The sequence below is a fragment of the Erpetoichthys calabaricus genome, chromosome 15 (assembly GCF_900747795.2).
Source record: "Erpetoichthys calabaricus chromosome 15, fErpCal1.3, whole genome shotgun sequence".
NCBI lineage: Eukaryota > Metazoa > Chordata > Cladistia > Polypteriformes > Polypteridae > Erpetoichthys > Erpetoichthys calabaricus.
The window spans coordinates 82119881-82146024 of NC_041408.2; the positions used below are offsets into that span (position 1 = coordinate 82119881).

General features: G+C 36.7%; 1 protein-coding gene across 1 annotated transcript in view; it reads right to left on the reverse strand.

The window, feature by feature from the left end:
* birc6 (baculoviral IAP repeat containing 6) overlaps positions 1-26144 on the reverse strand; it is a 255776-nt gene that overhangs the window by 27580 nt on the left and 202052 nt on the right. Inside the window, 7 exon segments of the mRNA XM_051919229.1 lie at positions 1-91; positions 1488-1565; positions 2974-3135; positions 3869-4086; positions 10851-10961; positions 16172-16317; positions 16971-17181. The exon segment at positions 1-91 is cut by the window's left edge and continues 98 nt beyond it. Coding sequence (XP_051775189.1) covers positions 1-91; positions 1488-1565; positions 2974-3135; positions 3869-4086; positions 10851-10961; positions 16172-16317; positions 16971-17181 — 1017 coding nt within the window.

Sequence of the window (26144 nt, forward strand, 5' to 3'; positions counted from 1 at the left end):
TCCCACTTGGAGTGCCCCTTGATCTTTCATAACCAGGTTCATTAAAATAAGGCTCTGCTACGAGAATAAGGGATTGCACAGATACCAAGACCTAAATAAAAAAACAGAAAGAAACAGAGATTAAGTCTCTTCATTCCATAGCATTTTTTACAAATACAAAACAGTAACAGAAAATACAAAACTATGCAACATCTGTATACACTAATGCACATATCTATTTAAGACTACCATCTTTTTGAACTATACACTAATGCACATATCTATTTAAGACTACCATCTTTTTGAACACAATTGGCAATTATGTAACAAACCATGGTACAGAATGTCACATTCTCCAAAGTTTCAAAATCTGTCTTACATCTTATATGAGATGGGTTTCAGTTCTGTTCAGTGTCTTGTGTAAAAGTACTGAAGCATTATGTAAAACACTAAGAATTTATAACAAAAAAAAATGTACAATTATGATACATAGTTTTATTTTCCTCCCCAGCCCACAGGGATCTGCATCTCTAAACTGGCTCGGTAAGAGTATATGTAGATGAGTACACAAGGATTCTCTTCTATGGCCTGGCATTTTGCCTGTGCTTCTGCCTTGCAATAAGGAGACCTGGATTAACGTCCAGGGTCCTCCCTGTATGTTTTCTGCATGATCTCCCCATGTCTGTGTGGGTTTCTTCTGGGTACTTTGGTTTCCTCTCATAGTCCAAAGACATGCAGGTTAGGTGAAATGAATTGCTAAATTGACCCACGTGTGTTTGTGTGTGTGTGTGTGTGTATTCACGCTGTAATGAACTGACACCATATCTGGGTGTTATACCTGGATAGATGTTTCCAGATTACAATTACTATTGTCAAAAAAAAATATGAAATTTAAGGAAAACTAATCAAGTTAAGATAAAACTGAGACCTATAAAGCAAAACTGACATCTCTCTACAGGAGGAGCTGAAAAGCTCGGATAACACTGAGCAGGGGTACACAAGTAGACAGTGCAGCTCTACTGCATAGTCTAAGAAAGCTTTTCTATGACTTCAACACAAACTCAAAAGTCTAAAGTATAGAATTATTTATTTATACATATATATATATATATATATATATATATATATATATATATATATATATATATCAGAATTTTTAAAAAGAAAGACTGTATGAGTAAACATGCATGAGTAAATGTTTTGTAAATTTTAACTTGTTTTTATTTTTGATAAGCTATTGTGGTTTAAATTGCATATAGAAACACTGAAGAAAAAACATGAATTTTTTTACAGTAATAACCTACTGACTAATCTAACACATTATAATTAATATTTAGTAATAAGAAAATAAAATAAAACACCTTATTACTGAATTATGAGATTTAGTAACGCTAAAATTATATATAAATAATAATCAAAATAGTGATTTGTTACTTAACACTGATTTAAAGTAATGGGGGGGTACTAAAAAGGTAACAAATATATATGTGCTATGGGGTAACACTCACTTGTAGAAAACTTGAAGTTTGGGGGTTCCATTTCTCTTCTGGTCTCCCATGCCACGTGTTTAGAATACTTAAACACACCTACAGAAGACATAAAAGGTGGGAACAAGCTATTAAAACTTATTCAAATAATCTGAAGTTTCTCCTTGAATAGAAATGTAGAGTATTAAAGAGCAGAGTAATATTCCTTCTTAAAGAAGATGCCATCATTCCTACAAGAATGCCTTCATGTTAAACTGAGTCTCCAGAAAAAGTCTCTTCTTCCCGTTAGCTACAATATCCTATATAACAATTATAGACCTTTTCAGATTTTGTCACTAAACAGAGGGCACATAACACAAGTCCACATGAAAATCAATAAAGATCTGAATCTGACAGTTGTCTAGTTGCAGAATGAACCCAACACTTTATGCATGTTAATGATGATTAACTAATGTTTGATTAAATTATGTTAGAAGCTTAAAATCAAAACAAACAATCTAACCAACTGCAACATTCATTTAAATTAACATTAAGAAATGTAATTGCCTTGCTGTGCTGCAATGCTTCGAGAAATGTTGCTCATTTAAAGACACATGATGACCAGAGCATTTAAACTACACATTACAGACACCTTCAGTGAAAATAAAACACGATACATGTATGCTGGATTAGGAGTATGTAGAGCAAAACTGTGTAATACTATGCTAAAATACAAATGCAGCACAGGCACATAATTTTTACCATACGCAAAAGCAGAAGGACGTACGTGAAGTCTACTGCAGCAACCTACCATACAAGTAGCAGCAGCTAAGAAAAGCAGTGTTGACTCGTAGTCACGGGGAATAACCCAACAAAACATGGCTCACAGCAATGACTTTTGGCAGCAAGTTCTATCTAGAGGCACTGAGACCAGTCATATCAAAAACATTTTACCGAGAAGATGCAAGAGCTGAAAACCAAACAAGCCATAGTCAAACACCCTGCACACACTGTTGTATTATAATAGTCTACACTATACAGATGAACCTGACCTTAGTCAAATATTTATGACTTGCAGTTAATGACAGGATTACCATACAGTGGTAACTGGCTAACTGAGCTGGCTCTTAAAGACTGGGTGTTCCTGTCCACTGGCCAGACAGTTAAACGTCTGTGCAAACAAATGATCTCTTAAGCAGTCAGATGTGATTCTACTCCTTAATAAACATGCTTGTATTACAAGCATACAGTTTGAGCCACATTCACACTTATCATTTAAACAAATTCTTATATATGTAATGAATAAATTACACCTTTTTTGTAAAATCTGAATTGTTTTTATTTTTTTTTTATTACACTGGGTACCTCTTTTTAATGATCAACAGTTATCATGTGGTCAATGGGGTCAACACTGATTATGAAATCAGATCAAGCTCTGGAGTGCTACAATGTACTGAGCAGACCCTTCCCATTTATAAACTTCCTGTAAACTTGACAACACTAAAGAAAAATATATATTTACACTTACTTTGCCATCATTGTACAGATTAGGATTAAATCGTACACTATGTCCTCCTGTAGTTTCCAGGTTTACAAGCGGTGGGGAATTAGGATAATCTTGGGGAAAGTACACATCAAATTCAAAACAGCCATTTGCATAAGGAGTATCTGCAGGTCCAGTGATGAGAACCTATTAAAAGAAATCACAAAAACAAATGTTAATTTCAGACAAAAAATTTTGTTCTTGTCACCTATCCCCCACAATCTTTTCAATATTTTGAAGTTATGTAATATCCGCAATTGTAGTCTGCTCATCTGAGGTAGGTGTGCCGGAGTGTATGGTTTCTCTTCATGTGCATCGAAGGTGGTAAACACCTCAGCAATAAACTGTTTTAAACACTTGGGACCAGAAGATAGGATGCCAAAAGCTTTAAGTATGATCTACTTTAAGTAGATTATTATTTAATAGAAAAGAAAAAATGTTTCTCAGGAATTGATGTTTAATCAAATGATTTCTAAGGAAACTGCACATGGAAGACAAAGCACTTTCCTTTTAAAGCTAAACTTGTTCAGATATACACTTGGAACATTTGAAAGGTTTCAATGAGAACAGACCATTAAGCCCCAAAAAGCTCATAAATTCTGCCTATAGTGCTGGCACAGCCTTTATTTATTTGGACAAAACATTCAAAGAAACATCAAACAATTTCCGTATAGATGCACTGTAAGCACTCATGGATTACAAAAGGATTTAATCATGGAAAGAGAGCCTAAAACCATGAGCCTTAGCCTCCAGCCATACTCAGAAGTGTTCTGCCAATCCAATACACAGCAAAGCCACTAACTTCTTTTTTGCTTACCAAAAATTACAATTTCTTCTTTTTTGGCTTAATAAAATGACACAGACTTTTTAGGTTGTTTACCTTCATGATATCCAATCTATCATCATCGCATCTGACAAACACACTGGAAGAGGATGAGAGAGGCAATGAGGTGGATAGTGTCACAGCTTCCTGAGCAAGTCGTCGAGCTCTGGCAGCGCTGTTTGCATCCGAGGCATTCTTCACCTGAGACATGTAGTGGTAGTTAACCTTTAACACCATTTTGCTATCTTCGTCTTCAGACACCATCTCAAATGTATCTTGAAAAGGTCAAACATTCTAATGTTATAAATATTCAATAACACACTGAAAACATCAGTACATCTAAAAACCAAGATGAAGCAGAATCAGTTTGCTTTCAAACCATGAAAACCTTGTAGCATTACGAAATGACTCAAACTTTGCAATTCGAGGGGAGTATTTTCCAGAGGCAGTAGGAGAATGGTTGACAACCTTCCTTGCCACTTTCACTTGACGGACACCTTAAATTACCAAAGCTAATGATTTAGTATTGACAGTTGGTGTGGCCTTTTTGAGTCGTGTAATCTGTAAGGACTACAATCTCCACATCATTCGAAACTGTCCATGTAATGTTGCTGGCACTGGCTTGAATTTGTCTGGAGTTGGAGAATTACTACGCCTCCCAGACTCTCAATGTTGGTTCTACTCTGGATCACAGAGACCCCAAAATTGAATCTGCAGTTATAAAACACTTTTTACATTTCTCCCAGCTCAATTTAACTAGCTTGTAATTCTCCTTGGAACATTGGATGTGGTAATTTCAGGAATTAACACTCAAGGCAACGAGTAATCAGTTAACTAGAAAGCGTGACTTTGTAATGTGCATAGGTCACTCATGGATTCAACTGACTAATAACTAATCTTAACAGTGTCAATGTAGTCACAATTAAAATGTTTATTAAGCTTTCAAATTATTTTTTTCTAAGGTTTTCTTTAGATATATTTGGATGTATTTTTTTGTACAAAAGAAATTGCTAGAATAAATGTTACAGTGGAAGAACCTCGGTTTGCGAGTAACTTGGTTTATGAGTGTTTTGCAAGACGAGCTAAAATTTTTAATAAATTTTGACTTGATAAACGAGCGAAGTCTTACAATACGAGTTGTATGTCTATGCTTTGTCTGCTGAGCGTCATGTGATCACAACTGAGTTGACGGTTCTTCTCTCTCTCTCGCTGCGGGATTGTGGGCAATCGTCTCATATTCAGCGTGCATCAGTCATATAGTCAACATCCGTACGAGTGTATACTGTTTACTACAGCATTGTGTGCGTGTTGTGACGCGCGAGTCCCTGTCTTGCACCACAAAACATGAAGCTGAGTCTCAGTACTTTAGCAACACCAGCTTTATTCAGCTTGAAACAGCAACAGCGCGGTTATTTATTGTAGCAGGATCTGCCGCTCTCCTATACACAGACACTGCACATTTATAATGTTCCTTGTATCACCCATCGACGGTAGGCGCTTATAGCATGTCCTCGATCTTTTCGGATTTGCTTTTACGGAGAACTGCTACAGCGCTGGGAGACTGCGATTGCTTTGGGACGCTCTTTCGCGTGTCGTCCCGTTGGGTGCAATCCCACAAGAGTTTAGAAACTCACTCACACCAGCCGTGATTCTTTTCAAAGGTAAAGTGCAGGTTAATTTGTTTGATGTATTTTTATTTTATATTTTGTATTAATCATTTTTATATGAATAGTTTTGGGTTGTGGAACGAATCATCTGAGTTTCCATTATTTCTTATGGGGAAATTCACTTTGATATACGAGTGCTTTGGATTGCGAGCACGTTTCTGGAATGAATTATGCTCGCAAACCGAGGTTCCACTGTATTTTATTTTTGGTAAATGTGCATTTGGACTTTCAGGAGCTTTCCACATCATTGGGTTCACGTGAATTCCCGGTCAGACTTGGTTCACAAAAAAAAACTTCTTTTTTTCTTTAAACAACAACCATAGGGTGACACAGTGGTGGCACTGCTGCCTCACAATAAGGACACCTGGGTTCGCTTCCCGGGTCCTCCCGGCGTGGAGTTTGCATGTTCTCTCCGTGTCTGCGTGGGTTGCTCCGGTTTCCTACCACAGTCCAAAGACATGGAAGTTAGGTGCATTGGCGATCCTAAATTGTCCCTAGTGTGTGTGTGCCCTGCGGTGGGCTGGTGCCTTGCCCGGGGTTTGTCCCTGCCTTGTGCTGGCTGGGATTGGCTCCAGCAGACCCCTGTGACATTTACATTTACATCATTTAGCAGACGCTCTTATCCAGAGCGACTTACAACAGTGTTTGTTAGTTTTTTTTCGCATACCCCTTGGGGTCAGAGCGCAGGGTCAGCCATTGTACAGCGCCCCCTGGAGCAATTACAGGTTAAGGGCCTTGCTCAAGGGCCCAGCAGATTAGGATCTCTTTTGGCACTGACGGGGATTCGAACCGGCAACCTTCGGGATACCAGCGCAGATCCTTAGCCTGTGACCCAGTGTTAGGATATTTATAGAGGGTTGGACGATAACTGACTGATTAACAAAAACCATATGAAATGACTGAAGTATGCACAACTTAATTCGAAATAAAACTCAGTCACAAATACTGCTTTTCTGGCTAGCCAGATTACATTTTTTTATTTTATACAATTGACAATGGTAAAAGGTTAGCATTTGGACAGAACTAAGAGAATTCATCTTTCTTTGTTTTCTCTGAAGCTCTGAGTTCATTAGTCGCTCATGTAGAACTTCCAACTCTTAAACTCAAATTTATTGTCCGTCAGTTACCATGTCAATACAAAGAAAAACACAAGACTTCTAGTTGCTGGGTTGTGTGGTCCCAGAAATCATGTTACGTGACACCACTGATGTAACATTTTAGGAGCTGATGTCATGTATCCATAACCATGCAAGATTATGGAAAAAACAAAGAACTTTGCATGCGTTACTATTTTGAATTCCGATACTAAAACTTGGGCAATCCTTTGGCTTTTGGTTAGCATTTTGGATGTGGGAAATTGTTACCGTGACTTTTTTGTTAAATAACTTATTTCCAACTTGTGACTTAGAATTATCCCCTGGCCTACTTAAATAATCATACACTGCTCAGTTTGCCTGCAGTACAATTTAAACCTGTCAGACTACTGGATTCTCGATTACCATTTGCTCCATGGTTTCAGTTAGATGGTTGATGTCAAAGGCTAGTCAGAGCCTGTTAATCATGGAAAATATGGTGTACAGTATATATATATATATATATATATATATATATATATATATATAGGCAACTAATGTGAGTATACACCAACTAGGCGATAATGAAAAATGAAATCTCTGAAGATGTACTCTTCTTGACTTAATTTTGAAACAAGAAGCCTACAATATAAACCAAAAATTCTAGATACCTAATTCATAGCAGCGAATCTTCGACCACTTTGACAATCACCACTATGAAATACTCCTTTCAGCCCGAGATTCTAAACACTCTGATTATCCTTTGTAGCTTAAAGTACTTATTTTATGTCAACAGTGAAGTTGAAAAAATGCTTATTTTTAAGATGCAGCACAAAACCAAAATAAATATTCAAAAGAAGAATTTCTGAAATGTCAGTACTATGAAAACAGACCAATAACGCTTTTCTGGAGAAACCATCTACAATTTATAGTTGCAAGGCTCAGCTGAACATCTTGAAAATTTACAGATGCAAGCATGTTACATTCATTCAAAGTACTTCAGCACTCATCAGGACCGATCCTGGCAACCTGTAAAGTGGAACATTAGTTCTGATTAGCTGGTAGTGACAAGATGGGAGCACAAGGCTGTTTGGCAAAGCATCAGCAAACAAACAAATTGGTCAGCATGACACCTTGTAACTCTGGATACTACAGCACCAGATCAAAGTGCACAGTTCTAAGCATTTGATAATATTATACACGATATATGGTAATCTACAATAACTCATATTTAAAGATAATCACTATAGCAAGTTTATTTTCGTTTAAAAGGTGATACTGTGACCACAAACCTGGAGTTACAGTTGGGAATTAAACTTGGGAGCAACATTACAACTTTTAATTTGCATACAATGCCTATAAAAAGCATTGGACTTCATATGTTTCTTTGGTTTAATACAAACTGATTTAATGTGGCAAAACAAAAATATAAAGTATTCAAGTCATAGGTTGAATACTTTTTACAGGCACTGTATGATCAAAAAGGCCGAAAATAACAACAAAGATTAAATATGAAGGTTATCCTTTTTGACTTATTTAATAATTTTATCAATTTTGCAACCTGAAAACACCTTTAACCCAAGCTTACCCTGAAAGTAGTTGGTACACAAAGGAATTAAAACCTCATGGGACAAATTCACACATAGAGCCGAACCAATTCAGTTCATACTGGGCATGAGTTAACCCAACTAGCACAGCTTTACAATGTGGAAGGAAGCCGCTCTGATGCTATGGCTGTCTATTTATATATTTTTATACCGTATTTTAATTATGCTCTGATGGTGCATGCTATTAATGGAACAACATAAAATAAATACTGATTACCTGACAAAGTATTACGACGAGGACAGCATATGAACACCATGAAAAAATCTCTAACTCTTAAGATCTCACAAAAAACACAATTAGGTCAACACAGGTAAACACATTTATTCAAATGTAAATGAAAGCATAAATTACCTGGCCAACTCAAATGTGTTTAGTTACTACAAATCTGCATATGCAGAACCTGATCATACATTTACCTGAGAGCATGCTACAAGCAAACGGTACAGTAATAAATGTAGAGAAAAGTAATGAAAACAAAAAAAGGGAAGAACAGGAATCGAAACAGGCAATGGTGGAAACAGATAGAAAAGAACTACAAAACCTATCAATATATAATGCCTGTGAGTAATAATAAGTGAAAATGGAAGGACAGGTGAAAAAATAAAAAAAAATAAATTGCTTCCAAGTATATGAAATTGACAACACCTTAACAATGAAGGAAGAATTCATCTTAAAAGAACATCTTGACAATGAAGAAAGACACTTGTTCGTTTCTTAAGGTGGATTCTATGTGTCTGTCCAGATGCTACGTCTCTGTCAATCCAACAGATGGGACATCACAAACATTTACACTGCTTTTAAGAATCCAATACCAAATGGAATAAATCAGACATATGCATTGGATTTGTCATTCCAACAGATGGTGTATCATTAACGCTGCTTTTATGAATCCCATACCAAATGGCATGAAACAAGAGACATATGCATTGCATTTGTCATTCCAATAGATGGCACATCACAAATATTAACACTGTTTTTACAAATCTCAAACAAAATGGCATAAAACAGAGACCTGTGCATTGCATTTGACATTCCAACAGGAGGTGCATTACAAACATTTGTAGTAATGCATTTTATTACTACAAATGTTTGTGACGCTCCATCTGTTGGAATGGCAAATTCAATGCATTTTATTACTACATGTACTGAAAAATACATTTCAATCATTGGTACACCGCAAATGTTAATGTTGAGGACTTAGATTTCAATCAGTCTTAGATGGGTAGCACATCATATGTTCAAGAAGAAAAACCTCTAGTTCTTTAAGGGATTAAAGAGTTGAAAGTCTACTTTGGCACTTTTGCGCAGCACGGACACCCAACTGACATACAAACCTATGTTTAAATTTGGAAACAGGAGAAGTCATGAGTTCATTCTGCCATTTGTTGAAACCATCTGGTCGTGTCAAAGTCCTTATATTCCTTGGCTGTTATACAAGTGTGCAGACCAATCACTGACTGAATCACTAACACTCCCATGAGATGGTTGTCCATACAATTATGGACCTTCCATCATGTTTACAGTTAGCAATAGACACTGCAGATTGAAGGCATCCTTTGGTTGGTTTTCTCTAAATCAAAAGTGAAAGAAGGCTCATCGCACCTTTATCCATTGTTCAGGGTTTTGTGCACCTTACTCCAGGTCATGCATCTTTGTGTGTTGGCCTTGGATACATGATGGTTTTTAAGTGACATCCTTGCGATATATTTCAACTTTGAGAACTTTATGCTATACAGCTTTTACTGAGACTGGGTCACAGAGTTACCAATTCAACTTTCTGGTAACTTCTGAGGATGTACTTTTGTGTCATTTAGCAATTACCCTGTCAGTGAGCTTCAACTTACAATTACCATGTTTTTGTTAATGCAGTCTGTTTGTGTTTGGCATTTGTTGTCATTATTTTTGGGAATGTTCCCTTTGATAGATTAAATAAATTTGCAGTTTCTGAGACTGATGCACATGTAATTTGGACACCAAAGTTTTGGCCTGTTTGCATCATGCTGTTTTGAAGCAATACCATATCAAAGTGCCATTTGTCAAACCTCCTTTATAGCGGACACATCCTGCTACAGTAATTGGCACTCAACATAAAGACTAAAAAGACTGCACAACTTCTAATCAGACGGGATCACTATCAAAATTCACTAAGGATTGTCAAATTATGTACCTTTGGTCAAATTTCCTTTACGGTTTCACATTTAAAAACTGTGAGCTTACCCTTTTTTCCGACAGCCAATAACGTGCTGCTTGACAGAGCTGGTGCCCAAGGATTTATAGGCTGAGCAAGTTCAGCCGCAATCTCCAGATGAGGTCCGAAACACTTGCGTATTATATTCCTCACGCTGCATTCTATACTATGCACATCCAGGTGAGCATTTACTCGTTGTCATCTGTCACCTACACATTAGCTTGCCCATACAACTTAAGGCAAAATCAAACCAGTTGGGCAAGTCACAGACTACTTAGAGTTTATGGGAAGGTCACACTACACAACTTGGATCAAGTTACTTCAGACTTCTTTTTCATGTGGAGGTTCAATTATCTTGTAAAACCTATGAACGTCTATGTTAATGCTTCTTGGATTCATTTTAGAGTTAAATTTTAAAAGCACAAAAAACATTAATTAGCCCCGGACAGAAAAACCACCCAGCTATGCATTCATAATTAACCAAAAGCAGAGTTTAGACTTACCAAATTGGAGTTTCCTCATGATAGCGGAATATCTTTCTTCAAGAGAGCGTAAAACAGACAATGGCTTCGGTCTGGCAGAAGCCTTCTTGGAACATTCAGCCAATTTCTTTTCTTTAGAAGATAAATAAATACACATATTAAGGTTATGAATAGAATTTATAAATTTAAAATATATTGTTATTAAACTAGTACCTTTATAACCAGAATAAAACTATTTGTGTACTTGTATCTTGTGTTCCAATCTTGTCACTTGATTGCAAGCCACAAGCATACTTGACCTCTCCCTCAATAGCTGTCACCAGACAATCAGAGAATACTTGTTCACGACGACACTGGCTTATTTATTTATTTATTTATTTATCTCCCCCCCCTGGTTTTCATGAGCTGCTTCACTCCTGGGTCATCCAGGAAGAGATAGAAAGTCCTGCAAAAATGCTCCAAAAATGATGTTTTCTTCTTTTATTATTGTTTTTTTTTTTTTATGAGTGTTGCCATTCAATGAAACAAGCGTTTGACTGAAAACAGTTAAAAACTGCTGCATGGAAAAGCTCTTTTACCCGCTTGCTCCTAAAACGCTCAGATGTGAAGTGTATCATTGAAAATAATTGCAAGTAACTAACCAAGCGGTTTACAAGCATTCTGGTCTAGTGTTAAAATGCTTAGGTGTGAATGGATCCTGAAACAGAATAATTAGTGCATGTTTTTTAGATGAATCAGAATATCGACAAGCATGAATTTCAGCTGTTTAAAAAAATTATTTTTTAAATGAAACAAGACTGTCAATTGTTAGAAATGATACCACAGGATATAAATAATGGGTGCGGTTAAGGGGACTTTAAGTGTATTATGTCAATACATCGATTTCCTGCACTTTCATTAAGACCCAGAAAAGGTAACTGAAGAGCTTTGAATTTGCTCTATTTTACATTTTTCAATAAAGACAAAAAACAAGAAAACAATTCATGCTTAATACACACTCAGAAACCATGAAACATGTTGAATAATAAATTAAGTACTTGGCCAAACCAAAATCAGAATTTGACATTATAGCACAGCTTTTAAATCACACAGATTGCAAGGACAAATGTTACTTGCTTGTTAAGCTACAAAATATATTTTTTATAATAAATAAATATCCCTCTCTATTCTCTGTATTATTTTGTTTTTAGGAGATGTTGCGGAGTCAATGGAGGCTCTGATCGGGACGCTTGAAAGACTGAGCGAGGAGTCTGAGTGTCGTAGCTTGTAAATATCCTGGATGATAAAAACCAAGATCCAGGCCTTTAATGATCTCTTATGCACAGCCATCAGCAGTGTGTCTGTCTGCGGAGAGAGTGTCGACCACATCAAGAGGTTTACTTACATTAGCAGTGACATTCATGTCTCTGGTGACTCTTCCTACGAAGTCAGCAGACGGATTGGGAGATCATGGGGGGTCATGAGGTCACTGGAAAGGGGTGTGTGGTGCTCCTGATGATATCTATGCAAAAGGACGAAGGTCCAAGTCTTTAGAGTCCTGGTGCTTCCTGTTTTGCTATATAGTTGCGAGACACAGATGCTATCCAGTAACCCGAAACAAAGACTGGACTCCTTCGGTACTGTGTCTCTTAGGGGAATCCTTGGGTACCGCTGGTTTGACTTTATGACGAATGAGTGGCTGCTCATGGAGTCCCGAATGAGGCACATTAACTGCATTGTGAGGAAGTGTCAGTTAGGGCACTATGGCCATGTGGCAAGATTCCCCGAGGGTGATCCAGCTCACAGGATCCTCATTGTTGAGACCCAAGTGGCTGGACCAGGCCAAGGGGACGCCCATGTAACACCTGGTTGCGGCAGGTAGAGATTCATTTCTGGAGGGTGGAATTGGACCGTGCATCTGCCTGGGTGGTTGTTCCAACCAGCATCCCGAGCGGTTTCATCATGTGGTGGGTGTGGCAACGCACTATACCAGTGCATGCTCCCCAACCTGACCTAAGATGCTGAAAATATTTTCATATTGTTAAGACATTACATAAAATGAGTACTGACATCCTGATTATTTAATCTAAATCAGACACCAAACTGACTGTTTCTTCAAATGTTACAAGGCCACTTATTGCTATTCTACACTAACTAAATGTCACAATAGTGCTTCCTGAAATGTTATTTTGTGGTTTCCTTGCTTGTTTTTAATAAGCCAATTTTTGTCTTTTGTTTTAAGAAATTGACTAGTTTTGGTTACCACTTATATATATTCATGTCTGGTTCACTTAAAATGGCAATCTGGTCCATTGCTGATGTGGGTGTGCATGAATGGGCTCTGCCTTGTGCTCAGTGCTGCTGGCCCTGTTGACTCCTATTTTTATGTTAGCTTTTTCCACTTAGCATTCCATTGTGACCATTGGTTCTTGCAAATGTCTAGAAAGAATTTTGTTAAATTGCAGATTGACACAATGAACACTAGCACATTAGAATAATGTGTTTTTGAGTCTATGCATGAGCAAATAACAAAAATCATGAGCCATTTAGACTCCAGGCATATCTCAAATTTGCAGAACACAATTTGAATATTTCAGATGATCCAAGATTTAATATTTTCTGGAAAATTACCAAATTCTAGGATTCATTCTATCACCTAATTCCTCATGTTAGGTGGTTAAATTACTGTAAACAGTAACAGAGTGTTCTTTGGCTTATATAATCCACAGTGATGAGCCTGAACAGCAGTAGACTGTGCACACCCCGATGGAACGTCAGATGCAATGCACTCTGACATCTGTACTCTCCTGTGTGTACAACATAGTGTAGTGTACCTGAATTGCAATGGACCGGCTGCACTTCCTATTGGAATTTCAGAACCAGCTCGTGCAAATGTCTGGAACTGACCTTGTTTAAAGCTTAACCATTTCAATGCAGGTGACTAAATCATCTGCAGAGACGGAGTCAGAATTTCATATACATCTTAAAGCACCATCTGGCACGTTAAACCAGAAACCCAATTTGAAGAATCTCTGCACCATAAAAATAATTAAAGCAATAATATTTCTTTCCTCACTCAATTGACTATCTTCTATTGTACTAACACTAGAATGTGAGTCATTAAACCTTGTGATCTGTGTCATATGAGCTCTGTATCGCAACATTTGAGAAGTGACAACCATAACGAATCAGTGGCTTTACTTATTTTTGTAATGAAAGCTGCCAAAAATTGTAAGAAAACGAGCATTAATAGGGTTAGCAGAACTTTCTAAAAATCTGTTTTACAAAGCATTTGAAAATAGTTCATTTTAGAAATTATCCAAGCAAAAAAAAATAATAAAAAGCCATTGCCCTTCTATGCAGTGCATGCAATGAATGAACACTGGTGCAGACATTCAGAAACACTTCTTTTAGCAGACACGCAGCATCTGGTGAATAGCAGCATTTACTCTAAAGGGGCTGTAAAACAAACAAAGTGCAAATCTATAGCACATAACTAGATCAGCCGACTCGCATAGCATACTTGTACAACTGAGGAATGCATCACTTGTACAAAAAGGCCTGCAAATACCCTCCAGAAAGCAGTCATGCAGAAGGTCTTGTTAAGTAACTGGAAAAGAAAGCGTCCACTTATAACTGACAGAGTCTAGAGATCATCTTTGTTAAGGCCACTTAAGATTAAGTGCAATGGCTTCCATAGAGTTATGCATAAACAGTAAAAGACTTGTGTCTTTTACTGCCATGATGTAGTCCGTAGTTAGCAGGGCATATTAACAGGTAAAGCTCTTTCAGCTGCTGAACACATGACAAACTATTAACTAAACAGTTATATATTTTAAATACTGTACACACAACACTGCGGTGGGCTGGCGCCCTGCCCAGGGTTTGTTCCCTGCCTTGCGCCCTGTGTTGGCTGGGATTGGCTCCAGCAGACCCCGTGACCCTGTAGTTGGGATATAGCGGGTTGGATAATGAATGGATGGATGTATACACACACACACACACTGATATAATCCTCAATGAGAAAATTATTAGGAACACCTGTACTCCTGCTTATCCATGAAATGTTTTAATCAGCCAATCATGTCGCAACAGCACAATGCATAAAATCAGGCAGATACAGGTCAGGACCTTCAGCTAATGTTCACATCAAACACCAGAATGGGCCAAAAAAAAAGTGACCTTGCCATTTTGACTGCAGCCTGATTGTTGGTGCCGGACTGGCTGGTTTGAGTATTTCTGTAACTATTGATCTCCTAGGATTTTCATACACAACATTCTCTTGAGTTTACTCAGAAAAAACATCCAATGAGTGACAATTCTGTAGATAGAAACACCTTGTTGAAGAGAGGTCAGAAGAAAATGTCTAGCCTGGTTTGAAGTGACAGAAAGACTACAGTAATTCAAATAACCATTCTGTACAAGTGTGGCGAGCAGAAATATATCTGAGAGTGCACACCACATCAAACTTTGAGGCGGATGGGCTACAACAGCAGAAGACCACGTCTTGTTTCAGTCCTGTCAGCCAAGAACAGAACGCTGAGGCAGCAGTGGGGACAGACCACCAAAACTGGTCAGTTGAAGACTGGAAAAACATACCTTGGTGTAATGAATCTTTTATTTCATCAGTGGTATACAAATTTGGAAAACAGCAGCATAAAATCTATGCACACAACCTGCTCAGTGTTAACAGTCCAGGCTGCTGCTGGTGGTGGTGTAATGGCTAATTCCAGCAAAGAAATTCTCCAAGCAAATGTAGCCTCCAACTAGTTTCATGAACATGACAATGAGTTCAGTGTTCTTCAGTGGCCTTCCCAATCAACAAATCTGAAGTCAGTAGAACATGGGAGAAATTGTGCAATGTAATCATTGTCAACATGGACTAAAATCTCAAAGGAATGTTTATAATATCTTGTGGAATTCATACTGTGAAGAATTGAGGCAATAGTGCACAGGGCAATAGGAGGCACTACCCAGTAGAAGTGTGGTGTTCCTAATAATTTGATCAGTGTGTGTATATAGCTGTTACAGAGCAAAACCAAAAGAATGATTTATAAAATTTTAACATTTCCACAAACATCCACCCTCATCAGAATACAGACATAGCTTTGTTATGGGAAGGACTGATAACTAAACAATAATATACAACACGGATAAATTGAACACATTTTTATCAATCCAAAAACAAATACACTTTACTTTCTGAAGAAATTCGATGCCCATTACCACATACACAGAATATTTCTGCTAAGCTACTTAGGTCAAAATTCAAGGTGTCCTCTCACTTACAAGACAGATACCAAATAAAAACACTTCCCTCTTAACTATCCCCAATAAAACGGAGGCAAGAAGCAAATTCCTACCTTGATTTGCTTGTCGCAAACTTGTTGTGGCAGCATAAACAATATCAGCTGTCTTCTGGATGTCGGGCACTAACAAAGTGAGTCCTTCTGGCTCAGGATCTGAACCTTCTGCCTTTAGGATTCCTTTTGTTTTATCTTTCTTAGATCTATTAAAATGATAAAAAAGCCAAGGTAAATGTTACAGGGGAGAAACCGATAAAGGTGTGCACTTTTTAACAAGACCATATGCACTTTCAATTTCTTGCAGAATCCACTAAAGAGGGGAAAAGCTAATATTAATCAATCAAGAGTTATCAAATGCTGTGCACTCACTTTAATGAAAACTACAGTAATATAGTGTGACTTGGGCATAATAAGTAAACATTTAAAATGTTAATCAAACAGAAGGTAGACAATGATGTGTGAAGGTGTTGTAGGTTCAATGAGGGGGTGGTGGGGGTTGGCTAGTTTGGGGACAACCAAGAAATTCTGTACATTTGGAAATCTGTAACATTCTAATGTTTCATTCAATTGATGCTTCAGAAATACTCAAAGGTCACAAATATCACAGTGCTGCTAATAAAAGTCATAACCCAATTCCGTGGATTAGTGGCAATCCAAATTGACTATACATATTTATTGCCTCCCTCCATGCTGTACTGTAATATCACCTTTGAAGTAATGTGTCAAGGATGTGCCAAGTATAAACTGTGGGGGTAGATATACAGGCAGAAGACTACAGCAACATCTATAAGGCACAAAGTACCAGATTTAAACAACCAAAAACCTTCCAACTCAATAATAACTCATAGTACAGTACCTCAGTCTGTTAGTGTAAGTGTCAACACAGGTCTTCATCTTGGCAAGAAGCGTACCCACAGAAGCCTGACATTCGGAGCGTTCCTCCTCCTCCTCACTTTGATCACCCGAGAGTGGGAGCAGAAGTGGAACCAGAGATGTGCAAGATGAGATGGCACGGAGAAGTTCCAGAAGTGCTCGATACAGTGGAACGTGTCTTGCCATGTCGAGCACTGTGAAATAAACGTAAAGTTTTGCATATTTAATTGTTCTGTTACAGAAATAATTTAAACTGAATAATTGACTCCACTAACCTAGAAAAACATTCAAATGTCAAACATGAACATTCAACTGAGGACTCGATAGCAATCTATGCTTATAACACTGAAATAAGCAGAACAAAAACACTGAAACTTAACTGAGATAAGGGTGTCCACAAGGTAAAAGCAACAAAATTATTGGTATTTTAAACACCTAGGTGAATCAAATCAGTTTTGATTTGAAATTATTGAAAAAGGATACAAAGAAATAAGGAGAATTTTAAACAAGATAGTTTACATTCTAGCTTTCTAGTAATATGGAAATAACAAATATAAAAGCTACATGTTTTCTGATATTTGTACAAATAACTCAAGACTTTACTAAAATTATATGAACTCATTTATAAAAAAAACACCGTCTGGTATGTTAAAGCACAGTCAACACAGGTTTAAACAGTTTCAGACTGGCCAGAAATCTTAATTTATTGCTTCCAAATAGTGAAGTGGGTTGTATATAAAACACTTAAGAAAATATTGAAATATTGAAAGTGTCACTGGTAAAATACGGGAACACGACGCAAGCATCAATGACTGTGCTCTATAAGTCAGTAGTCTAGTCAGTGGGGATGTCAAAATTGGCCACTGTCCTTGATGATCTTGTCACCTTAGCATGTCAAATTATACATCTAGTTATTGTAGGATATGTCAAATTAGACAACCATGTAACAACTTTCTAGTGCAATTTAAATTTCACATTTCCAAAGTTTTGCAAGTTTGCTCCCTTTCTTGACAACCAATAAAGTGCTACCTGACAGAGGTGCTTCCAGTGCAAAGGATCCATAAGCATGTCAAGTTCAGCCACACAGTCTTTGGCCCTATCCCCCCCCCCTTCTGTTGTGGTTTATAAAATACAAACATCAGATGGACGAGTCTCTTTTGTGTTTATGAAGTCTTTGTACATCAGGGAGAATGCTCATTAGTTTTCAGATTTCATGCACATATGCCCAATCTCAGTCACTTTAGAGTTTGATTTTGTCAGGACGAGTCACAGACTGGATGGACTGAGTTGCTGGGGATGTTAGACCACATGACATGCAGTCATAGGAGCCTATTGTGACAGCCCCTGACTCGTCAACATTATGCAAATGTAGTCTGCAGATGAAAATTGCTGGAAAAGTCGTGTAATGTGACAGGGCCTTTAGACTGATTGGAGGTCCGTCTGAAAAGCAATTCCATTTATTTACATCCAGTTTGAAACTACTGTGATTTAATAATGTTATTTAATAATGCTACATAAGTGAATAATACTTTAGGCAAGCAATAAAAACAAAAGTTACTTAAGGACTTTTTTTTTTATTTTAAACATAGGAATCACTTTTTGGCAAAATAACAGAAAAACAAAGAATGGAAAAAACAGGCCAAAATGTTCTGGTTCTGCTATAATATTTTGAATCTGCATGTTAAAGCACCCTGGATTACATTTATATCGATATTCAGGGCATCCTTCAAAGGAGTGTCTGCACATGTGAGAAACAACGACCCTCCCCCTATAATCAGTATTCTGTCCACTACACTTTTCTCCTTAAGAAGCCACTTCCATTCCTAAAGTGCTGAATACATTTTGGCAATTACTGCTAAATGACAGAAACATTTATGATTGATGCTCCGACAGTTCAGTCTGGATCTGCTCCTAATCATTCTAGTACTGTTCTTGTTAGCTGAATCTTTTAATTTCACAAAGCAATTCATGCCTGGATTGATATGAGAAGGTCCCATAAACAGTCCATTATATTTCTTCCACGGAAACATTCTCAGTGTCAGGCTGTGAGTGCTCTTAAATTTCATGGTCACTTTGCACATTTAGCATTTGCTTAATTACTGTATCTTTGATTTATAGCCAAGAGGGCGAGGAAAATAAAAGGAATTTATGGAAAAGAGGGACGATATCTGCTTCAAGATGCATTAAGCCAAGGCAACCAGGAACAAACAAGGCTATAAACTACAGCAAATAGTAGATAAATCCGCTTAGTATTTAAAACATTTAATATGTAAGAGAGACCATTTAAGACAAAGAAAATAATTCTTTAGGATAAGCTAAACATGTCTCAAAAGTGGTGTTGCTATCACAAATAATTAAACTGTATTAACACGTTAAAGTTACTGTTCTTAATTTCTGATAACCAGCAAGAAGGTACATAAATTAATAATGGAAGTAGCTTTACTGGTACACACTGACAAAAAGTAAAGACAATAAAAGATCTACATCTTCAGATTTTACTTTTATATCTGCTCTTTGTATATTTTTCTGCACACACACACACACACGCACCCTACTTGAACTTTAACTTTACTGCCAGGCAACATCACTGCTTGGAAATTCTCTTGGTGTGCCATACATACACATAAATACATAAACACAATTAAACAGTGGAAGGAGGGGAGAATGGCCTCCTAAACCCCACGATCACTTTTACTGGTTTCAAAAAATTCAGGTTAAGATAGTTGAGGATGCACCAACTGGCCCGCTGATTCACCTCATCCCCCATACATATACTATACATGCATGCACACAAAACATTGAACAGTCACTTTTTTTAACCCAAATAACTGCTTCTCCAAACAGGAAGCCTTGCAACTGCAACTGAATACATACACAGTCCAAATATTTTTTTACTGTTAATGAAAAATGAAAATGGATAAGACTTAGGACAGAAGCAACTTTGACTGATTGACAGTTTTTAGGTACCTAACATGGTGGCTCCAGGATCTCTGCAGCTGCCCTTCCGGGATTACAAAAAATTACTTTTTAAAAAATATCCAGTGAATGGCAGTTCTGTGGTCAAAAATACCTCATTAACGAGAGATGTCGGGGACAATGGTCATAGTAGAACGGCTCTAAATGCGCAAGTCTTTTAAACAGTGCTATGCAGAAGGACACCCCTAAATTAACAATGCAAATGACCTCGAAATAGATGGGCTACAGCAGCAGCAGATCAAACTAGGTTCCACACCTGTCAGCTATAAACAAGATGATGAAGCTACAGTGGCCATATAGTCAACAAAGCTGGACAAACGAAGATTACAAAAATGTAACTTGGTCTGACAAATCTTGATTTCTGCTATTACAGGCAGATGGCTTGATCAGAATTTGGCTGATACAACATGAATCAATCATGACTTGTATCAACAGTACTGACTGGTAGTGCAAGTATAATAGTTTAGAGAATGTTTTCTTAGTATATATTAGAACTCTAAATACAAACTCATCACAAGTAGAATTATACCACTGCATACCTAAGCACTGTTGCTATGGGGGTGTTCTTTAACTGTCAGTCTAAACCTCAGATGAAAATGTCTAGCAAGACAACATCTTTTCAAGCTAGCTCCATGGTAACATTAATTTAAAGTTTAGTTGAATGGTCTGCACAGTTCTTCAGGTATAAAACCAATAGCATGTCTTTCTGATGAGGTGGAATGGGAGGTTCACATCATAAATAGGAATTGTTGAATCAATGCCCTGAATAATTCAGGCTAATGTGGAGGTGAAAAGACGGGTACTGTTAAAAGTTTTGATGCTCGCTTGAATTACTCTGATCTTGTAAAATATCAGTGGGAAAACAAGACTTTATCCTGGCAAACTCCCATCGGAGATGTATGCACTCTTGCAGGGCATAACTTAATCCTTTATAGCACAGGGCTCAATTTTAAACCTGTGGGGCAAAACTGAGGATGAAATCTAAACAAAGCATGTTGAACTGAGGGGGGAGAAAAGAATAAAATCAATTATTCATAAACGATTTACACAAAAGTGTAGATAGGTATGAAAGAAGAACAAAAAGATTATTAAATGCATACTACTGTGATTAAATGAGAACAAATGACGCCAGGTGGTTTAGTGAGTAACCAGACTCGTTAAGTATTCTGTATGCCATATGGTGTAGAAAGTACTGTATTATCACAAGAATTACACAGAAAGTGAAAACCACCAAACAAATACAAGAAATATCTGAACTTCAGCAAGGAAAGTGATTAGCACTTGTGCTCATTGTCAGAGCACAGGCATGCATTGAAGGTTATCTTTGGTTTTTAAATGAACGTAGCTGTAAACATTAAATATTTCAATAGCATGTTGATGTCCATAGGTGATGATAATTAGAGAACCATTTGCCTTCGGCTGCTGAGTGTTTTGAATCATTCTTTAATCCCAATACCATTCTTAAAAGGTAACTGTGAAAATGATAACTGAAATTGAAAATTTGACATATTAAAAATTTAAAGCCACCGATAGCATCTGTGCATTTCTACATTATGCAGTGCTTGCCAAACATACAGTCATAGCACAGGCAACTTTTCGGTTGAAGATGAAGTACATTATGTTTCATATGCTTAATCTCATTTTAACATGAAGGGAACAGTATGTCTTTATATATTACCAAGATGACAAGACAAAGTGAGTCTAGGTGTGACTGTTCTGTGGTGTTATCTGAGGTGAGGTGCACCTTCTTGCTTCACTGCTTTGGATGATAAGTAAGCAGTGTGATCAATATATTACAAGTACACACACCTGCGACAATTTTATAAAGTTGTTATGGCAGTTCATTACTTCTCAATCTTTGTTATCATCATTGTGTCTTATAGATACCTCAGGTGAAAATAATTTTAGTCTGTGTTGACCTCATGAACTTATTATTTTAGCTTCAAAGTCCTGTATTTGCACAGGTTTTGTTTCACCTATTTGTGTAGTTTGAATACTGCATTTGAAAGGTCATGCTTTTGGTATTTTAGGATGTGGTGCATGTGATTTTGTAGCTGTTAATTTAATTTGTGTGGTCCAGTTTCACATTAATTCTGTTAGTGCAGAGGTACAGTAAACAGATCATTATTGGATGGACAGATGACTGGATAGACAGACATGCATTCATTTGTCCCAGAGGGAAATCTGGCTTTTTTTTCTTTTCTTTTTTTCACGCGCCAGCCTCTTCACATCTCTGCCACTCGTGTATGTGGATTTCACTTTCACCAAACAACAAATCTCTTAATTCTCACGAATAGGCATCTTCATTGGGAAGAACCACTACTTTTCCTTGATGGCAACACGAATTAGACAATCTACAAGTCTCCGAGTAAAAGTTTAAATCCGAACAATATATTTGATCTCTTTGCACTGTTCCGTTATTTCACTGAGTAATAATTTCCATTTGTTTGTGCTAATGCAATCTTTACTATCATTTTTTTGAGACATTCGAATTTTAGTACTTTCATTATCTGCTCTTCATGTGTATCGTGTACCAAAGTTTTTGAATTCTTTATGACGTTCTACTTTGTAATCTACTCTTTGTCTTTCATTTCCAGCCCCCAGCATGGTTAAATCTCTAGACACAAAGTCTTGTCTCGTGGAACATGAAAGTATCTCTCTGAAAAAGTCTCATCGTGTCCCAGGATTTTTTTTATTATAATAGAGAGACTTGTTTACTTGCATCATGCAACTCATTATATACATATATACAAACACACACACACACATTATATATATATATATATATATATATATATATATATATATATATATATATATATATATATATATATATAGTGTCAAGACCCACCTGTTTCAGAAGCTTTTGCTGATGACAACATATTAACATTATATTTAGTCCTCTTCTTGTTAACATTTGAGATTGACAACAGAATTAATAAGTGACCTCACCCGACACGCAGAGGAATTGCAGACTACTAATGATCAAATTGAATTGGGCTTTCAATATGACAAAGAGCTCGTAATACAAGATAACAAAAATTAGAAACACACCAAACATCCTACTGTGTGTATGGCTTAATACATCCACATAAGCAGTGCAAAGGAAACTTCATAAATCAGGTTTAATAACTCAAGAAAAGGGGGTTTCCTTAAAAGCACATTTTTTAAAAATATATTAAATATAGGACAAAACCTTTTTCCTAAAAAAATAAAAAATAAAAAAAAAAATCACAAAGAAATGGCCTGAATACTTTTCAACACCTAACAAAATGCACCACAACACAAATGCATAATTATTATGCAATAAAAAAGTACCTCACAAAAAGTTACATTCATCTATAGTAAAGGGGCTGCTTCTGAATTTACTAAGAACACCTAGAAACTGAATAATAATCCTAAAAGAGCAACATAAATAATATATGACACACTCCAAACACAAGACTTCAACAGAAGCCTTTAATGAATGCATCTCCCTTAAAAGCAAAGTGACAGAAACCGCATTCTAATGTTGTTTAACGATTCTTTTGCTTCTTTTTAATATTCTAGAACATTCAATCTAAGAATAGTCAAACCTAATGGGCCATTAAATAGGTAATATTGAGCAGCAATGAATTCTCTTTCCATATCATTTAACTTCCTCAGTACATCTTAATTGGATAAGAATGACAATACCGCTAAACTTAACAACACATCACTAAGAACTTAAATGATCATTTTTATCAACATTAAATATACCAAATGCACACGACCACAGCATTAACAGACTACTCCTTGACTAGATGACATATTGTAAACATATATACACTTACATTAATGAAACTTTTTAAAAATATCTGTTGATATTATAAACAGAATAAATTGTTACTAATACTGTATATTTCATGCCTAACAGTAAAAATACATCTTTAATTGTACAGCTATTAAAAAAATTAAAAACATGTTTATAAATTATACACAATGAAACAGGAATTTAAATAATATATAAATGATATATGAATTATCTTAAATGTTTATCAGTTTTTATGCTATAGAAATAAGCTAACTGAGATTTAATATTTAATGATACAAACGGTCTCTCCTTAAACAATTCGCTTCATTTTCACAGTTTCTAAATTGCAAAGCATATCAAAATGTGCAGACATTTTCAAGACAATCATGAAATTCTTGAAACTCTGCACATTATTAATTCAGTGATGGATATAAGCTAATAAATATTTTTAATAGATATTACTATGAATGCTATGAAAAGTTGTGATAAAGAATTGACATATCCAAGTGTAGCAGAAGCAGCAAGGAAAATTGTTAAATCCACTAAAAGAAACCAGGCACATAGCCATACTAAAAGATTAACTCGTGAGTGAACATCTGCTGCAATTTCTTTCTGTTGCAGTTATTTTAACTTTTGATGTTGAGTGTAACTGTAATAATGCAGCACAATACTACTATGACTTATAATATGTACAACACACGAGACCATCATCCCACAGGCAGGGAATTCTGATTTTTATGGAATACATTAACAGTGAAAGGCAGCGACATACAGAAAAGATAAGGCTGCAAAACCTCTGTACACATACTGATATTTACAATTTATAACTTGATTTAGAGATCTTTTGGTTGTAGCATTTGAGAAGTCAGCTATGATTAAATCAGCATATTTTAAATTATTCATTATTTTAAAAATTCTTCATCAATTTTGTTTTTGTTTCCAAATTTTACAATGTCTTTTTCAAAAGTGCTGGAATACTCAAGCTAGAGATGCGTGTGTATGTATGTATGTATGTATGTACTGTATATAGATAAATAGATAGATAGTAACATAGAAAGATAGATAATCTGTTGCTTTCCTATTTTGTTTGTAGCGACGAGCGAGGAAAATTTGTACTCTCATGTTTTAATGGAGAGCAACAGCAAACAATATTAAAATGTCTATTAAAAAAAAAAACAACTTTACATGATTCATATAATTCAGGTGTCAGATATTCCCATGTTGTATACTCCTATCATCCAAGATGCGTGCGGTTTTTGCTAAAATACTGTTAAATACTTAGTGCATGAGGGCGGCACGGTGGCGCAGTGGTAGCGCTGCTGCCTCGCAGTTAGGAGACCCGGGTTCGCTTCCCGGGTCCTCCCTGTGTGGAGTTTGCATGTTCTCCCCGTGTCTGCGTGGGTTTCCTCCGGGCGCTCCGGTTTCCTCCCACAGTCCAAAGACATGCAGGTTAGGTGGATTGGTGATTCTAAATTGGCCCTGGTGTGTGCTTGGTGTGTGGGTGTGTTTGTGTGTGTCCTGCGGTGGGTTGGCACCCTGCCCAAGACTGGTTCCCTGCCTTGTGCCCTGTGTTGGCTGGGATTGGCTCCAGCAAACCCCCGTGACCCTGTGTTTGGATTCAGCGGGTTGGAGAATGGATGGACTTAGTGCATGAACAGGTAGCACATTCAAACGGGACTGAGCTTTGAATGACAATAACAGACACCCTCCATTGGTCACAAGTTTTTTAACCTACTAATTTATAATACTGTATAATCTGTTAAATCTTCCAATTTGACATTTACTAATTCAGTTCAACTATTTTTTCTTTTATATTTATTTAGATAAAAATACCTTGCTTGTATGTTGTGTGCTTTTAATCAACACAGTAAATATATGAGTCTAGCTACAAATAGTGTCGTCAAGAGTTAGTGGTACCAGAAATTTAGGAGTCAGAGTCAAAGGTTTTGTGCACCCGACTCCACAGTCCTGCCTGTAACATTAAATATATACAGAACTCTGGCCTTGTAAACTGAAATTCACAATGTAAAACAATGGATTTATTTCGACACTAAAGAACAACAGGTCTTCAGGTCACTAATGGCACACCGTCAACTCTGTTCACCTGCAGTGTTTTGGTGGAATGATGATTGTACAGTGCAGGAATTATAATGAAGGACATCAAACATACATCAACATAAGGTTGATTCAAGAGTACACCATATGACCAAAGTCAGCACTCTTGGATCAAGAATTGTACACAAGGCTGGTAAATCAAGTTTACATGTGGACTATGAGAGTTAAGATTAGGGCACTAAAATTTCAGAGCTACATTTTTGCAGAGTATTTCTTCATTTCCAGGGGTCCGATGGCACAATAACACATGAGAAAATTTATGATATAAAGTTTAAAATTAAGTATTTATTTTTC